The 12,745-nt window shown below is 36.1% G+C and overlaps 1 protein-coding gene across 2 annotated transcripts; it reads left to right on the top strand.

The window, feature by feature from the left end:
- The first annotated feature begins 1,390 nt into the window (after nucleotides 1–1,390).
- On the top strand, nucleotides 1,391–11,471 carry LOC21408677 (N-acetyl-D-glucosamine kinase). 2 transcript variants are annotated; one of them, XM_024166984.1, is made up of 7 exons: nucleotides 1,391–1,907; nucleotides 3,223–3,370; nucleotides 8,908–9,099; nucleotides 9,881–10,009; nucleotides 10,277–10,479; nucleotides 10,754–10,884; nucleotides 11,332–11,471. In XM_024166984.1, exons 1-7 carry the CDS (start codon nucleotides 1,679–1,681, stop codon nucleotides 11,407–11,409), a joined length of 1,110 nt encoding a protein of 369 aa, XP_024022752.1. In that variant the 5' UTR covers nucleotides 1,391–1,678; the 3' UTR covers nucleotides 11,410–11,471. The 2 variants fall into 2 exon arrangements, with proteins under 2 accessions (XP_024022752.1, XP_024022753.1); XM_024166985.1 differs by having other exon boundaries at nucleotides 10,310–10,479.
- The last annotated feature ends 1,274 nt before the right edge of the window (nucleotides 11,472–12,745 follow it).

The following is a 12,745-nucleotide window of genomic DNA, read 5'->3' on the forward strand; positions in this document are numbered from 1 at the left end:
TTTGATCTCTTAAGTTTTTTAAAATTATTTTGACCCCTAAATTTTCAAAAAATTACATTTTAACTCAAATTTTTAAATTTTTTTTTTTTTTGCATATATACCTCTAATAAATGAAGGATTTACCAGTAAATGATGAATTTACTTAGTAAATGCATCATTTATCAACCAATAGGTATTTTAATTTTATGCTTATTTTTTATATGGTAAATGTTCTATGTTCTATTTATTTGGTAAATTTTTCATTTACACAAATTCAATTTTCATATTTTAGTAAATAATAGATTTAACATGTAAATCATCAATTTACCAAACTTCTGGTCACAACATTAAAGCCTTTGTTTGGCTACTTAAGCCATGATTTATCACATAAATCCTTCATTTACTGAATTAAACAGAGTTTACTTATTGATAAATGAAGCATTTACAAAGTTTACCACATCCCATAGCAAAACCAACTTCTCTTCTTTAATTGTCATTGCTTCACCGCCGACGCCTACAACTGTTGTCCCTATTTCTTCTCTCTCTCCAACATTGTTGCACGAAGTAAAATAGGTAATAACATAAGATTTTCAAAAATGAAATTAATAATATATACTTTTAAAATGATTTTCTGATTTCCAACTATAGGCCCACACATTCGTTTTCTTCGCAAACGAAATGGGTTCCCCACAAACGCCTAAGCCTCCATGGGCTGAGGCAGCCTGAGCGACAAGTATTTACAGCTCTATAATCAAGTTTGAAACTTTCTGGTCTTAATAAACATGCACACAAACAAAAGGAGTACAAAAGTGATCAAATGCAATGGCTGCTTAATTTATAACTTGAAATGCCGTTCATTTTTGTTTCCCATTCAACAAGTTCACTTGGGACTTACAAAAAAATAGTTTATTTAAGGTATTAGTTAAACAATGGTTAATTTTTGAAATGAAAAATATAGTTTTTTCATTTTTTTTGTATAATACACCTTAAATTTTTAATATCCGACACTTCTTTAAGTATTCTCTTTCTTGTGCGGATGTTCCATCCATTTGTTTTATAATTTTAAAAATTGCACTTTGAACTTTCAGACTTTAACCGCTGATAAACGTATTTAAGTTGACGGTTCGGCGCGCGGGGTTCACACAAGATTTATTTTAAAAACAACTTGCTTTGCTTTTCATGTGCAATCTCGTATCTCAACTGTAAATTTGATAACACTCATTAGTTATTAGACCTTAATTGATATTAATTTTAAAGTTTAGGGTCATTCTGCAAAATTAATAGTATGTGGTGTCTATTATTAAAAAAAATGAAAATTTAGGGGGATAAAGGAACATGTTTTTATTTTTAAATTTAGCAAAACGGTGGAGATTTTACTTATGCTGAAAGGATGATTTTTTTGCAACAATATTTCAATGTAAAATGGGTAAAGTTTTGGTTCTGACTTGCCGGTAACCAGAGCCAAGCAAAGATCTAGAGCAATGGAGGAACAACATGCATAAGGATTTATAGAGTATTGACGTAGCAATTGCAAAATTGAGTTTGGTTTTCATAATCATATTCCTTGATTTTCATTTATTTATTAACGTACCCAAAGGAGAATCCGATTCCCAAATATTCACTATTGGCGTACCAAAACCCACAAATCGCGCCAATTAGAAGAACAAGAACAAGAAAGAGGGAAATTTCTGTTATCGCCATGGAGAGTTACAAGTACGGGATTGCTGGGGAAGAAGAAGAAGGAGAAGAAGCGCGTGAAAACGGAGGTGGGTCTGACGTCGTTTTGGGAGTGGACGGCGGAGCAACCTCCACCGTGTGCGTATGCCTGCCGCTGATTCCGGTGTGGGACCCGCAAAGCAGCCTACCGGACCCACTCCCCGTTCTCTCTCGCGCCGTCGGCGGTTGCTCCAATTACAACAGCGTTGGAGGTCTCTCTATTCTAATAAATTCTTCATTTATCTTTATTTATTTATTTATTTATTTGTCTTTTGTGGTTTCCAACACCATTTCATTTAAATTTGTTGCATAAACTTTGATAGATGTTGCATTTGCCTTTACATTTGATTACAAAATTAGAAATTTAGAATAATATTTTAACGGGCTAACAGTTTCTTAGTTTAATAATTGACTAGTTAACTAATGTAACTTGTTACAAATGTTCTTGATAGAGTCCTAGCCTAGGGTTTTTCTATCAAAACCAATATCAGAACAGAAGAGAAATCGAAAGAATCAATCTGGAATTGCATTATTGAAGCAGGAATCTCAATGAAATGTACAAGAACTGACAGAGAATTCGAGAGCTTAGTGGAGACCTAATCAACCCAATTCCCGCCTTTATTCTTCCTGTTTCTCATCTATATATCCCCTTGGGTTCAGTCCTTATTACTCTTCTAACATAATAGAAAACTAACAACAACTAATAGCGCATAACAGACCACCGACATGATGCCATTCGCGGCGGTGCTAAATTTAGCATATGTTACGCTTCGTGGTAAATCTGCCACCAACTATATCATCTGCCAAGTTTTGACATTTGATTGTTATGGGTTGATATGCTAGTTTTTCATTTAATCAATACAACACTGACATTTTCAAATTATTTTATGGTTATGGCAAAACGTAGATTTAGCATTTGAAATAGCATTATGCATTGGAATAAAAACAACATGTCAAATATGCTATTTTCTCACATTTTGATGCCAAATATGACATTGGCATTAGCATTTGCATTGGAAATGGTCTAGCATACAACTAACTAACTACTTTCAACAGCTAATCGACCAATTAACTACATGAAGCCTATAGATAATTTCCTGGGCAATTCAGGGCCTTTTACTCTCTCTCTCTCTCCCTCCCTCTAAATAAAGGGAATTTTTCTTCGGCAGAAGTTATAGTATGGAATGTGACATTGCATTCTCTAGTTTGGTTGTAATTCTTGTTTCCAAGAAATTTGGTGTTTCTTTATCATGATAATGATTTGTTGAAGTTGTGGACTTGTCGTCTTTGAAATCAAGGTTTTCATTTTTGATGGTCTAGAAAATTTTCTATTGTATTTCTTCCCAACAAAAATAAGATGACAGTGATATTTAAACATTATTAACTAGGTTTCTTATAAGTATTGTTTTTTCCTGAAAAAGAAAAAGAAAAGGTCTTGTGCTGTTACCAAGGAAACCATAAGATAACAAAAATGCTGTCACTTATTTTAATGTCTCTTAGTAATTCAAATTCTGTCGGATTCCTCAGAAAATGCTGCCAAGGCTACACTGGAACAGGTTCTCAGTGAAGCCCTTACAAAATCCGGTTCAGATCGATCCGCTGTTCATGCTGTTTGTTTAGGCGTCTCTGGTGTTAACCATCCAACAGACCAGGAAATGATACTGAATTGGATAAGGTCTAGTAGCTAGAGCCTATCTTACTATTTCATTTGTCAAATGTTATGCATTTTCTTGGATTTTGGATAAGCTCTCTCTCTGCTCCGTCACAACTTTGGTTCTGAAAAGTTCCATTTCCAATGTGGTCCTAACTTACACCACAATTCTTAAGTGTTCATCAATTGTTTATTCAGCTCGTTTTGTTTCTTGATTAGGTGCTTTCATTTGTAATTTTCTATTTGACCTTGCAGAAAATGTTTCTTTCTATTCTGTTTGAACCACAAAAACCAGAAAATGGAACTACTGATTAAGATGGACATTTACAAAGAGAAGCTCAAGTAGGTTTTGTTCAGGGACAATGATGACATTATGCTTGGGGTTCATTGAGCGGGTTAATATTTATGTAGAAATCAGGAAAGTAGACTAGAATCACGGACCGGATATGTACCAATCCGGTTAATAAGGGTTTAGAGATAAATTAGGAAAGTAGTTTATTTTTTCAATTTTTAAAGAGATTCCTTGAGATAAGGATCTCCCTCAATCAAGGGATTTACTTTCCCTATTCCGTGGGATGGTTTCCCTATATATATATTGTAACCCTTGTACATAAAATAATCAATGAGAAATACTTTCTTTTCTGCCCTGAAACTTACATGGTATTAGAGCCGAAAATAATCTTCTCAATTGATGGCTGAAACGGCCATTACAGAAGACGGAAGATCCTCGGCATCCTCTAGGGCAAAAGGCCCTAATCGTGGTGAACCAGATCGAACCACCATGGCTCAAGGGGGAGACTCCTCTCATTTTTCATTCCAATTGACTCTCCACAAATTGAACGGGAAAAACTACTTAGAATGGGCACAATCGGTGAAGCTGGCCATAGATGGAAGAGGGAAACTTGGTCATTTGAATGGAGAAGTGAAGAAACCTGGAGATGGAGATCCGAAATTGAAAGCATGGAGATCAGAAAACTCCTTAGTCACTGCCAGGCTGATCAACTCTATGGAACCAACCATAGGTAAACCCTACCTTTTTCTTTCTACTGCAAAAGATGTATGGGATGCGGTTAGAGAGACTTATTCTGACCTTGAAAATAAAAATCCTCACAAATCTTTGAATTGAAAACCAAGTTGTGGAAATCCAAATAGAGTGAGCGTGAGGTTACAGTTTATTATAATGAGATGGTTTCCCTAGAGTTAGATCAATGTTACAATGATGAGTGGGACTGCCCAACTGATAGCATGAGATTCATGAAAAAAGAAGAGAGTGATCGAGTGTACCTATTTTTGGCTGGTTTGGATCGATTCTTTGATGAGATTAGGTCTAGGATCCTCGGGAAAAACCCTCTACCAACTCTTCGGGAGGCTTTTTCTGAAATTAGGAGAGAGAAGACTAGGAGGAAGGTCATGTTGAAAACCGAAGAAGATAACAAACCTGTGACTGACAATTCTGCCCTTGTGTCAATGAGGAATGAATCGGAAAATGACATGAAAAAGAAGCCTTGGTGTGATCATTGCAAGAAGCACTGGCATACACGTGAAAACTGCTAGAAGATTCATGGAAAGCCGTAGAACTGGAAGAAGAAGAATGCTTATAACAAGGGCTTCTCGGCTCAAGCAACCTGTGAAGATCAGGGACAACAAAGTACTCCTGAAGGGCTGCCTTTCACGAAGGAGCAATTGGAGCAACTGACAAGTTTTTTCAGTCTTCACAATTCCAAGTAAACCAGTCAACCCCTTCCTGTTCCTTTGTCCAAACAGGTAATCTTGTCTCAGCCTTTCTCAGTGTCAATCCTAAACAAAACAGCTCCTGGATCATAGATTCTGGAGCCACTGATCACATGACAGGTTGCTCTCAATTTTTTTCAACTTATACCCCATGTGCAGGGAATAAAAAGATTAGAATAGCTGATGGTTCCCTCTCCGCAATTGCTGGAACAAGGACTGTTAAAATTTCCAATTCTATAACCTTGCATGATGTACTTCATGTTCCTAAACTCTCTTGTAACCTTGTGTCATTAGTCAGATAACAAATTCCCTTAATTGTCGTGTTATTTTTTACTCCTCTTGGCGTGAGTTTCAGGACATGGTCTCGGGGAGGACGATTGGCAGTGCTAGAGAAAGTGGAGGTCTCTATTTTCTTGAGGACGGAACCGACTCAGGACACCAAGTTCAAAATTCCTGTTTAAATTCTATTTCTGTTTCTAATGATGTTATGCTTTGGCATTATAGATTAGGGCATCCAAGTTTTTATTACTTAAAACATTTGCTACCTGATTTATTTAGAAATAAAAGTCCATCTTCGTTTGAATGTGAGATTTGTGAACTAGCTAAGCACCATCATTCTTTCTTTCCTCCTAGACCATATCAAGCATCAAAACCGTTTCTGCTAATTCATAGTGATGTTTGGGGACCATCTGGGGGCTCAACAATGTATGGGAAAAAATGGGTTGTTAGTTTTATATTTATTAAGGAACAAATCCGAAGTAAAAGAGATTTTTCAAGTATTATATACAATGATTGAAACACAATTTCAAGAAAAAATAAAGGTGTTTAGGAGTGATAATGGTAGAGAATACTTTAATGAAATCCTAGGGGGATATTTTTCAAAAAAGGGCATAATACATCAAAGTTCATGTTCAGATACACCCCAACAAAATGAGATAGCAGAAAGAAAAAACAAACACCTCGTAGAAGTCAATAGAGCATTATTATTTACTAATGGTGTTCCTAAGTATCTTTGGGAAGAGGCACTCCTAACTGCAGCATACCTAATAAATCGCATGCCTACCAAAGTTCTAAATTATCAAACACCTCTAAATGTCTTCAAGAATACATTTCCTACCTCTAAGTTGACAACAGACTTACCCTTGAGAGTGTTTGGGTGTACTGCATTCATTCATATTCACAGTCAAAATAGGGGGAAGTTAGATCCTCGTGCCATGAAGTGTATATTTGTAGGATATGCTCCGAACAAAAAGGGGTACAAGTGCTATGACGTAAAATCTCACAAAATGTTTGTCACAATGGATGTTGCCTTCTTTGAGTCTCAACCATTTTTTGGCACTCATCTTCAGGGGGAGAAAGTAAATGAAGATTCGAACTTTGAAATAGAAACTGCAACTGAAACTGTCCAATCCATAACAAAGAGCCCAAATTTCCTGATAAATATGGAGTTGAGTGACTTAAGTAATGAAAACTTGAACTTTGAGTCCATAGAATCATCTCATAACATTAATAAAGATGCAAATAGGGAACAAACAGGAACAAAAAAACTACTGGTTTACATGTGGAAGTACCGGAAGCAAGAAGTAGAGATTGAAACTAACCAACACTTCCAAGAGCCTGAACCACAGATCAGTCCAGATCCTTCATCACAGGACATTCCCAAATCTGCTCCAAGTAATCCTCACACAGTACCTATCCATGCAAATTTGTCTAATCCCGAATCCGAGCCTAATATACCTAAGCCTGATCTCCCTATTGCCAAACGCAAAGGGGTCAAAAGTTGTGTAAAGTATCCCATGTCTAGCTTTGTGTCCAACAAAAACCCGTCACCTGTTTTTTCTGCGTTTACCTCTCAGTTGTCTAGTGTGGAGACTCCAAAGAATGTGCAGGATGCTCTAAGGGTTCCTGAATGGAAGGAGGTTGTTCTCGAAGAAATGAAGGCCCTTGAAAAGAATGGAACTTGGGAAGTGACAGAACTGCCGAAAGAAAAGAAGACTGTTGGCTGCAAATGGGTGTTCACAATGAAATACATATCAGATGGATCTTTGGAGAGATACAAGGCACATTTAGTAGCCAAAGGGTTTACTCAAACGTATAGGATTGACTACCTTGAAACCTTTGCTCCAGTGGCAAAGCTCAATACTATCAGGGTACTCTTAACACTCGCAGATAACTTAGACTGGCCACTACAACAACTAGATGTGAAGAATGCTTTCCTTAATGGCGATCTAAATGAAGAAGTCTACATGGATCCACCTCCAGGGTTTGAGGAAAAATATGGAAACCTGGTATGCAAGCTGAAAGAGTCCTTATATGGTTTAAAACAATCTCCAAGAGCGTGGTTCGAGAGATTTACTCAGTTTGTGAAGAGACAGGGATATGACCAGGGGCAAGCAGACCATACTATGTTCACAAGGCACTCTAATGGGAAGGTAGCCGTCCTTATAGTATATGTTGATGACATCATTCTTACTGGGGATGATACTGCTGAGATGAATCGCCTAAAGTAGAGTTTGACTTCTGAATTCGAGATTAAAGATCTAGGCTCACTAAAGTATTTCCTTAGTATGGAAGTAGCCCAATCAAGAAAGGGGATTGCAGTTTCACAAAGGAAGTACGTGATTGATCTACTTAAAGAGACCGGGATGAGTGGATGTCGTCCTGCAGAAATGCCAATTGATCCGAATCAGAAGTTTGGAACAAAGAGGGAAGACCAGTGGATACGGCCCAGTACCAGAAACTAGTTGGGAAGCTAATCTACCTATCACATACACGACCAGACATAGCATTCGCTGTTAGCCTAGTAAGCCAGTTCATGCACTCTCCTTATGAAGAACACCTAGAAGCAGCCTACCGCATCCTAAGGTACTTGAAGAATTCACTGGAAAAAGGACTGTTTTTTGAGAAGAATGAACAACGAGGTATTGAAACTTATACAGATGCAGATTGGGCAGGGTCTACTTTAGATAGAAGATCCACATCTGGCTACTATACGTTTGTGTGGGGAAACTTAGTAACGTGGAGGAGTAAGAAACAAAACGAAGTGGCCCGAAGTAGTGCAGAAGCAGAATATAGATCAATGGCACAAGGGATCTGTGAGATGATATGGCTCAAACGGATTTTGGAGGAACTAAGAAGACCTGTGATCATGCCTATGAAGCTGTATTGTGACAACAAGGCAGCAATCAACATTGCCCACAATCCAGTCCAACATGACAGAACAAAACATGTTGAGATTGACCGGCACTTTATAAAGGAAAAGATTGAAGCTGGAGCTATCTGTATGCCATTTGTTCCAACCTCACAACAAGTGGCCGATGTTCTTACTAAAGGATTATTCAGACCAAACTTCGAGTTTCTCATTAGCAAGTTGGGCATGATAGATATCTATGCACCAACTTGAGAAGGAGTGTAGAAATCAGGAAAGTAGACTAGAATCATGGACCGGATATGTACCAATCCGGTTAATAAGGGCTTAGAGATAAATTAGGAAAGTAGTTTATTCTTTTAATTTTTAAAGAGATTCCTTGAGATAAGGATCTCCCTCAATCAAGGGATTTACTTTCCCTATTCCGCGGGATGGTTTTCCTATATATATTGTAACCCTTGTATAGAAAATAATCAATGAGAAATACTTTCTTTTCTGCCCTGAAACCTACAATTTATATATTGCCTCTCTTATACCTAGATGCATTCTTGTTTAGAATGTCAATTTCAAACAAGGTTATGTTCATGTCTGAAATTTACTGGTAAATACTTAGGTGTGCTTTACAATATTGGCACTTAATTGCTTTGTAACTGTCTTCGAGTTGCTGAAACTGATTTTTCAGGGAAATGTTCCCTTCCCATGTAAAGATATATGTTCAAAATGATGCTGTCGCAGCTCTAGCGAGTGGGACCTTGGGAAAGCTTCATGGGTGTGTATTAGTTGCGGGTACAGGGTGCATTGCACTTGGATTTTCTGAAGATGGTAAAGAAGCTCGGGCTGCAGGTGGCGGACCTATCTTAGGGGATTGGGGAAGGTATTTGCCTAACTCCTCCTACCTTCTAATTCAATGTGCTAAACGATGAGGTTACATTGTTTTTGTTTAACTTCTTTATTAAATGCTTCATAACTATTACATTTAATATCTTATCTCATTGATACGTATTGGGAGGAGAAAGTTCTGAAAAAAAAAACTGCAATTTTCGGTTTTTTTCTTGAACAAATAGGCAATATTTGAGTGCTTATTGTAAGATTTTTACAACTTAATGCAAAGTCGCTAAAGAGTAGGATCTTCTTTTTCCTCGGTGCTGGAAAGTAGCTGTGCAAAAAAGCTAACAAAATGTGATATCTCATGATGTCCAGGATTAAGTGGAATTGAAACGTCATGTTGGGAAGAGAAAGTAAATTAATTTGTTTGGAACTTGAAAAGTCATCTTTGGTTTAGGGACTCATAGCAAAATAAGAGTTAAGTTGAAAGTGATGAGTTGGCATATGAGGTGGAATGTCACATCACATGACATGTAGGTTGGCACTCAAACGTTGGGTTTGAGTTGGTGTCACTAGTATTATTCTTTTACCAAAATATTCTTACTGCGTTTGTATTTAGAATGAACAATGCTAGGAGGCACCGGTAGTGCGAGCACCACACATGTAAATGGTACCCACAAATGGGGCTCATCTTTAATTAGGTCTGGTGTTCAGCGCTAGTGTTGCTCCCAAACATTTTTCATTTAGAATTTCTTTGTAATCTTCTCGTGATAACAAACCTATATCTGTATGATTTACTCTGATGTGTTATGTGTTTTTATAACCTGCAGCGGTTATGGGATTGCTGCACAGGCATTAACTGCAGTTATAAGGGCTTATGATGGTCGTGGTTCGCCGACAATGCTTACAAGTAGAATTCTGAAGGCTCTGGGTCTTTCTTCTCCCGAGGAAATTATTGGGTACATGACTATTGTAATTTTTCATACCAACTTGCTACAATTAGGAAGAGTCCGGACTAGTCTTAGAATCTGTTTTGGGAGCATCTCTATGATTGCAATTAACACATGTTTCCTTCCTTTTTCTCAAGTTTGAGTATAGTATTTGACTTCAAGAGAAAAATGGTTCTGTAAAAACTTGGTAATTGACAATTTCAGGTAATATGTTATAATGCATTTTGATCCGAAAATTAGTTTCAAGACGGATTTTAATGTCAATATCGAATTTAGGTGGACTGATTTTAGTGTCAATACGGAATTTAGGTGGACTTACACAGATCAATCTTGGGCTCGCATTGCAGCACTTGTTCCAGAAGTCGTATCATGTGCCGAAGATGGAGATCAAATTGCACATGAAATCCTAGTTGATGCTGTCAATGAATTGGCTATTGCTGTTAAAGCTGTCATCGAAAGACTTTGCTTGTGTGGTGAAGGTGCGTATTGTATTGAATTATAGCTCATTGCATTGCAATGTTTTCCTCTACGCAATTACAAACTTAAGAAACCCTTTACTGACTCTGGTTGTTAGCAACTTAAATTAAGGATGTAAAATGGAATTGACGATCTCTGTACATTGTAATGGCATTGCAATTGTCATTTGATTGTATTTTTTTGCAGAGCTTGCTACAAATCTGCCCTGCTCGCAAATGTCTTCGAGTAACTAAAATCTGCTTAACTGCTTCATGATAAACTGAATTTTGATTGCAGATAGAAGTGGCTCGTTTCCGGTTGTGATGGTTGGTGGTGTCCTTGAAAGCAACAAGAGTTGGGATATAGGAAAAGAAGTTATAAAATATATCCAGAAACTCTATCCTGGTGCTCATCCAATAAGACCAAAGGTTAGCATTCTCTCACTCTAAAATTAAAAGCATCAGGTTAAAATCTATTCCCTTTACTTTATTAAGTCTTGCATGATTGACTATGCATGCATGTGTTTCAAGTAATGTAATTAGATGACAAGACTGCTAGCTCTTTTCCCGTAGCTTTCCCTGAAGTCAACCTAAAAATTACTGAACACCGCTTGTAGTTGAAGCATTTTTAGTATTTTATGATGTAATGAATAGGATCCTCATATTCACATGTTCATGTTGTAATTTGTAATACTCATTTCGCATCTTCAATTCACTTACTCAAAGTTTTGCTGCTTTGTCCCACCCTTTTTCCTTCTGAGACGTCGGGGGCGTGTTAGCGAACTTTTTTTCCCGAAAGATCCGTGCTTCACTTTCTTTTCTGTTTTACTTATTCTTCTTTTGAATTTCTCATGGATGATGAGCGTTTGGCTTCAGGTGGAGCCTGCTATTGGAGCAGCATTGCTGGCCTGCAATTTCTTGATGAAAGAATCACAAAGAAATAAACATGGCTGACGATTCGGCTGTGCAGCGGAGATTAAATGAGATTCTTTTCGAAAAAAAAAAAACTATGATGATAGAGATAATATGTAACTCATATATCGGTCTGAGATTAACATACCACATGTTATATTACAAAAAAAAAAAAACAAAAAGGCTTTCATTGCTTTGATTCTTTAATTAACCTGCATCTTTTCTATTGTTTAACTCGGAAGTTTTCCTCTGAGTTTGATCCTGCCTGCAGTATGTAATAGTACGTGATTTGACGACCAAACAGTGGAAAATTAAATTATTTGGTAAATTTGTGTTTCTTGCATTTTCCTAAATTTTTACGAAATTTTTATGTCAAGAAGGGCTTGATTTCACTACCAGTAGTAAATAGCCGTTAGATTAATCTTTCTGGCTTTTACGTATTTTTAGCATCAAGTTGAGCAGGGTTTCAAATAATTTTCTACTAAAATAGCATTTTAGGGTGTTAAAGTTGCTGCCAATATTACTGTTTAATTGGCAATATATTGAAATTTATTTTATTGTTCATTTAATTACTTGCCCTCGTCAAAAGGCAAGTATTGTGGATCTCTGAAGTCTTTACAAATTCATTGGAAAAGGGACACGTACAAAAGGAAATAGTGACTTTTCTTTATAGGATTCTCTTTGATTATTAACCACAGAATTCTAAGCAGCGCATAAAAATACGGTTAATTACCCGTTTAGTTAGCTAATTTGAGTTTTTAATTTGAGTTGAGTTGTTTTGAGTTTTTAATTTGAGTTGAGTTGTGATTTTATGTGAAATTTTTTTACTATAGTAAAAAAGTTAGATGTGACTGATTCTGAGAGCTTTTTACTGTAACAAAATTCAAATTGGTGAAATAAACGGGGTTTTATTAAATATTTTTTTAAAAATAAATGTGTCAGAATTTTTATTATTTATTTTTAATTCATAACATTTTTAATTAAATAATTATATTAATAAAATGATATATATTAAAATTAAAAGGTAAAAATTTAAATTTATGAGAGTAAATTCTTCATTTTTTTTCAAAAATAATACTTTGTTTTGAACAATTAGATCTATATTCTTATATGTAAACTTTTTATTTTTTTCCTGGTCATATTTAATATTTAGGTACAATATCAGCACGGAATATATATATATATATATATATATATTTTTTTTTTTTTGGAGTTTGGAGCTTGTAGAGGAGCCCACCATTTAACCTCTTGGAGTCTTGGGCTTGTACAAGTAAAAAAGCATGAAGAATATTTGTACCTAGAAAAAGAGAAAAAAAAAAAAGAGAAATAATAAAAAATATGTCAATACGAAAAGTTTAAGAAAATATATAGGTTAATT

This window comes from Morus notabilis, unplaced genomic scaffold (assembly GCF_000414095.1).
Source record: "Morus notabilis unplaced genomic scaffold, ASM41409v2 Scaffold276, whole genome shotgun sequence".
Taxonomy (NCBI): Eukaryota; Viridiplantae; Streptophyta; class Magnoliopsida; order Rosales; family Moraceae; genus Morus; species Morus notabilis.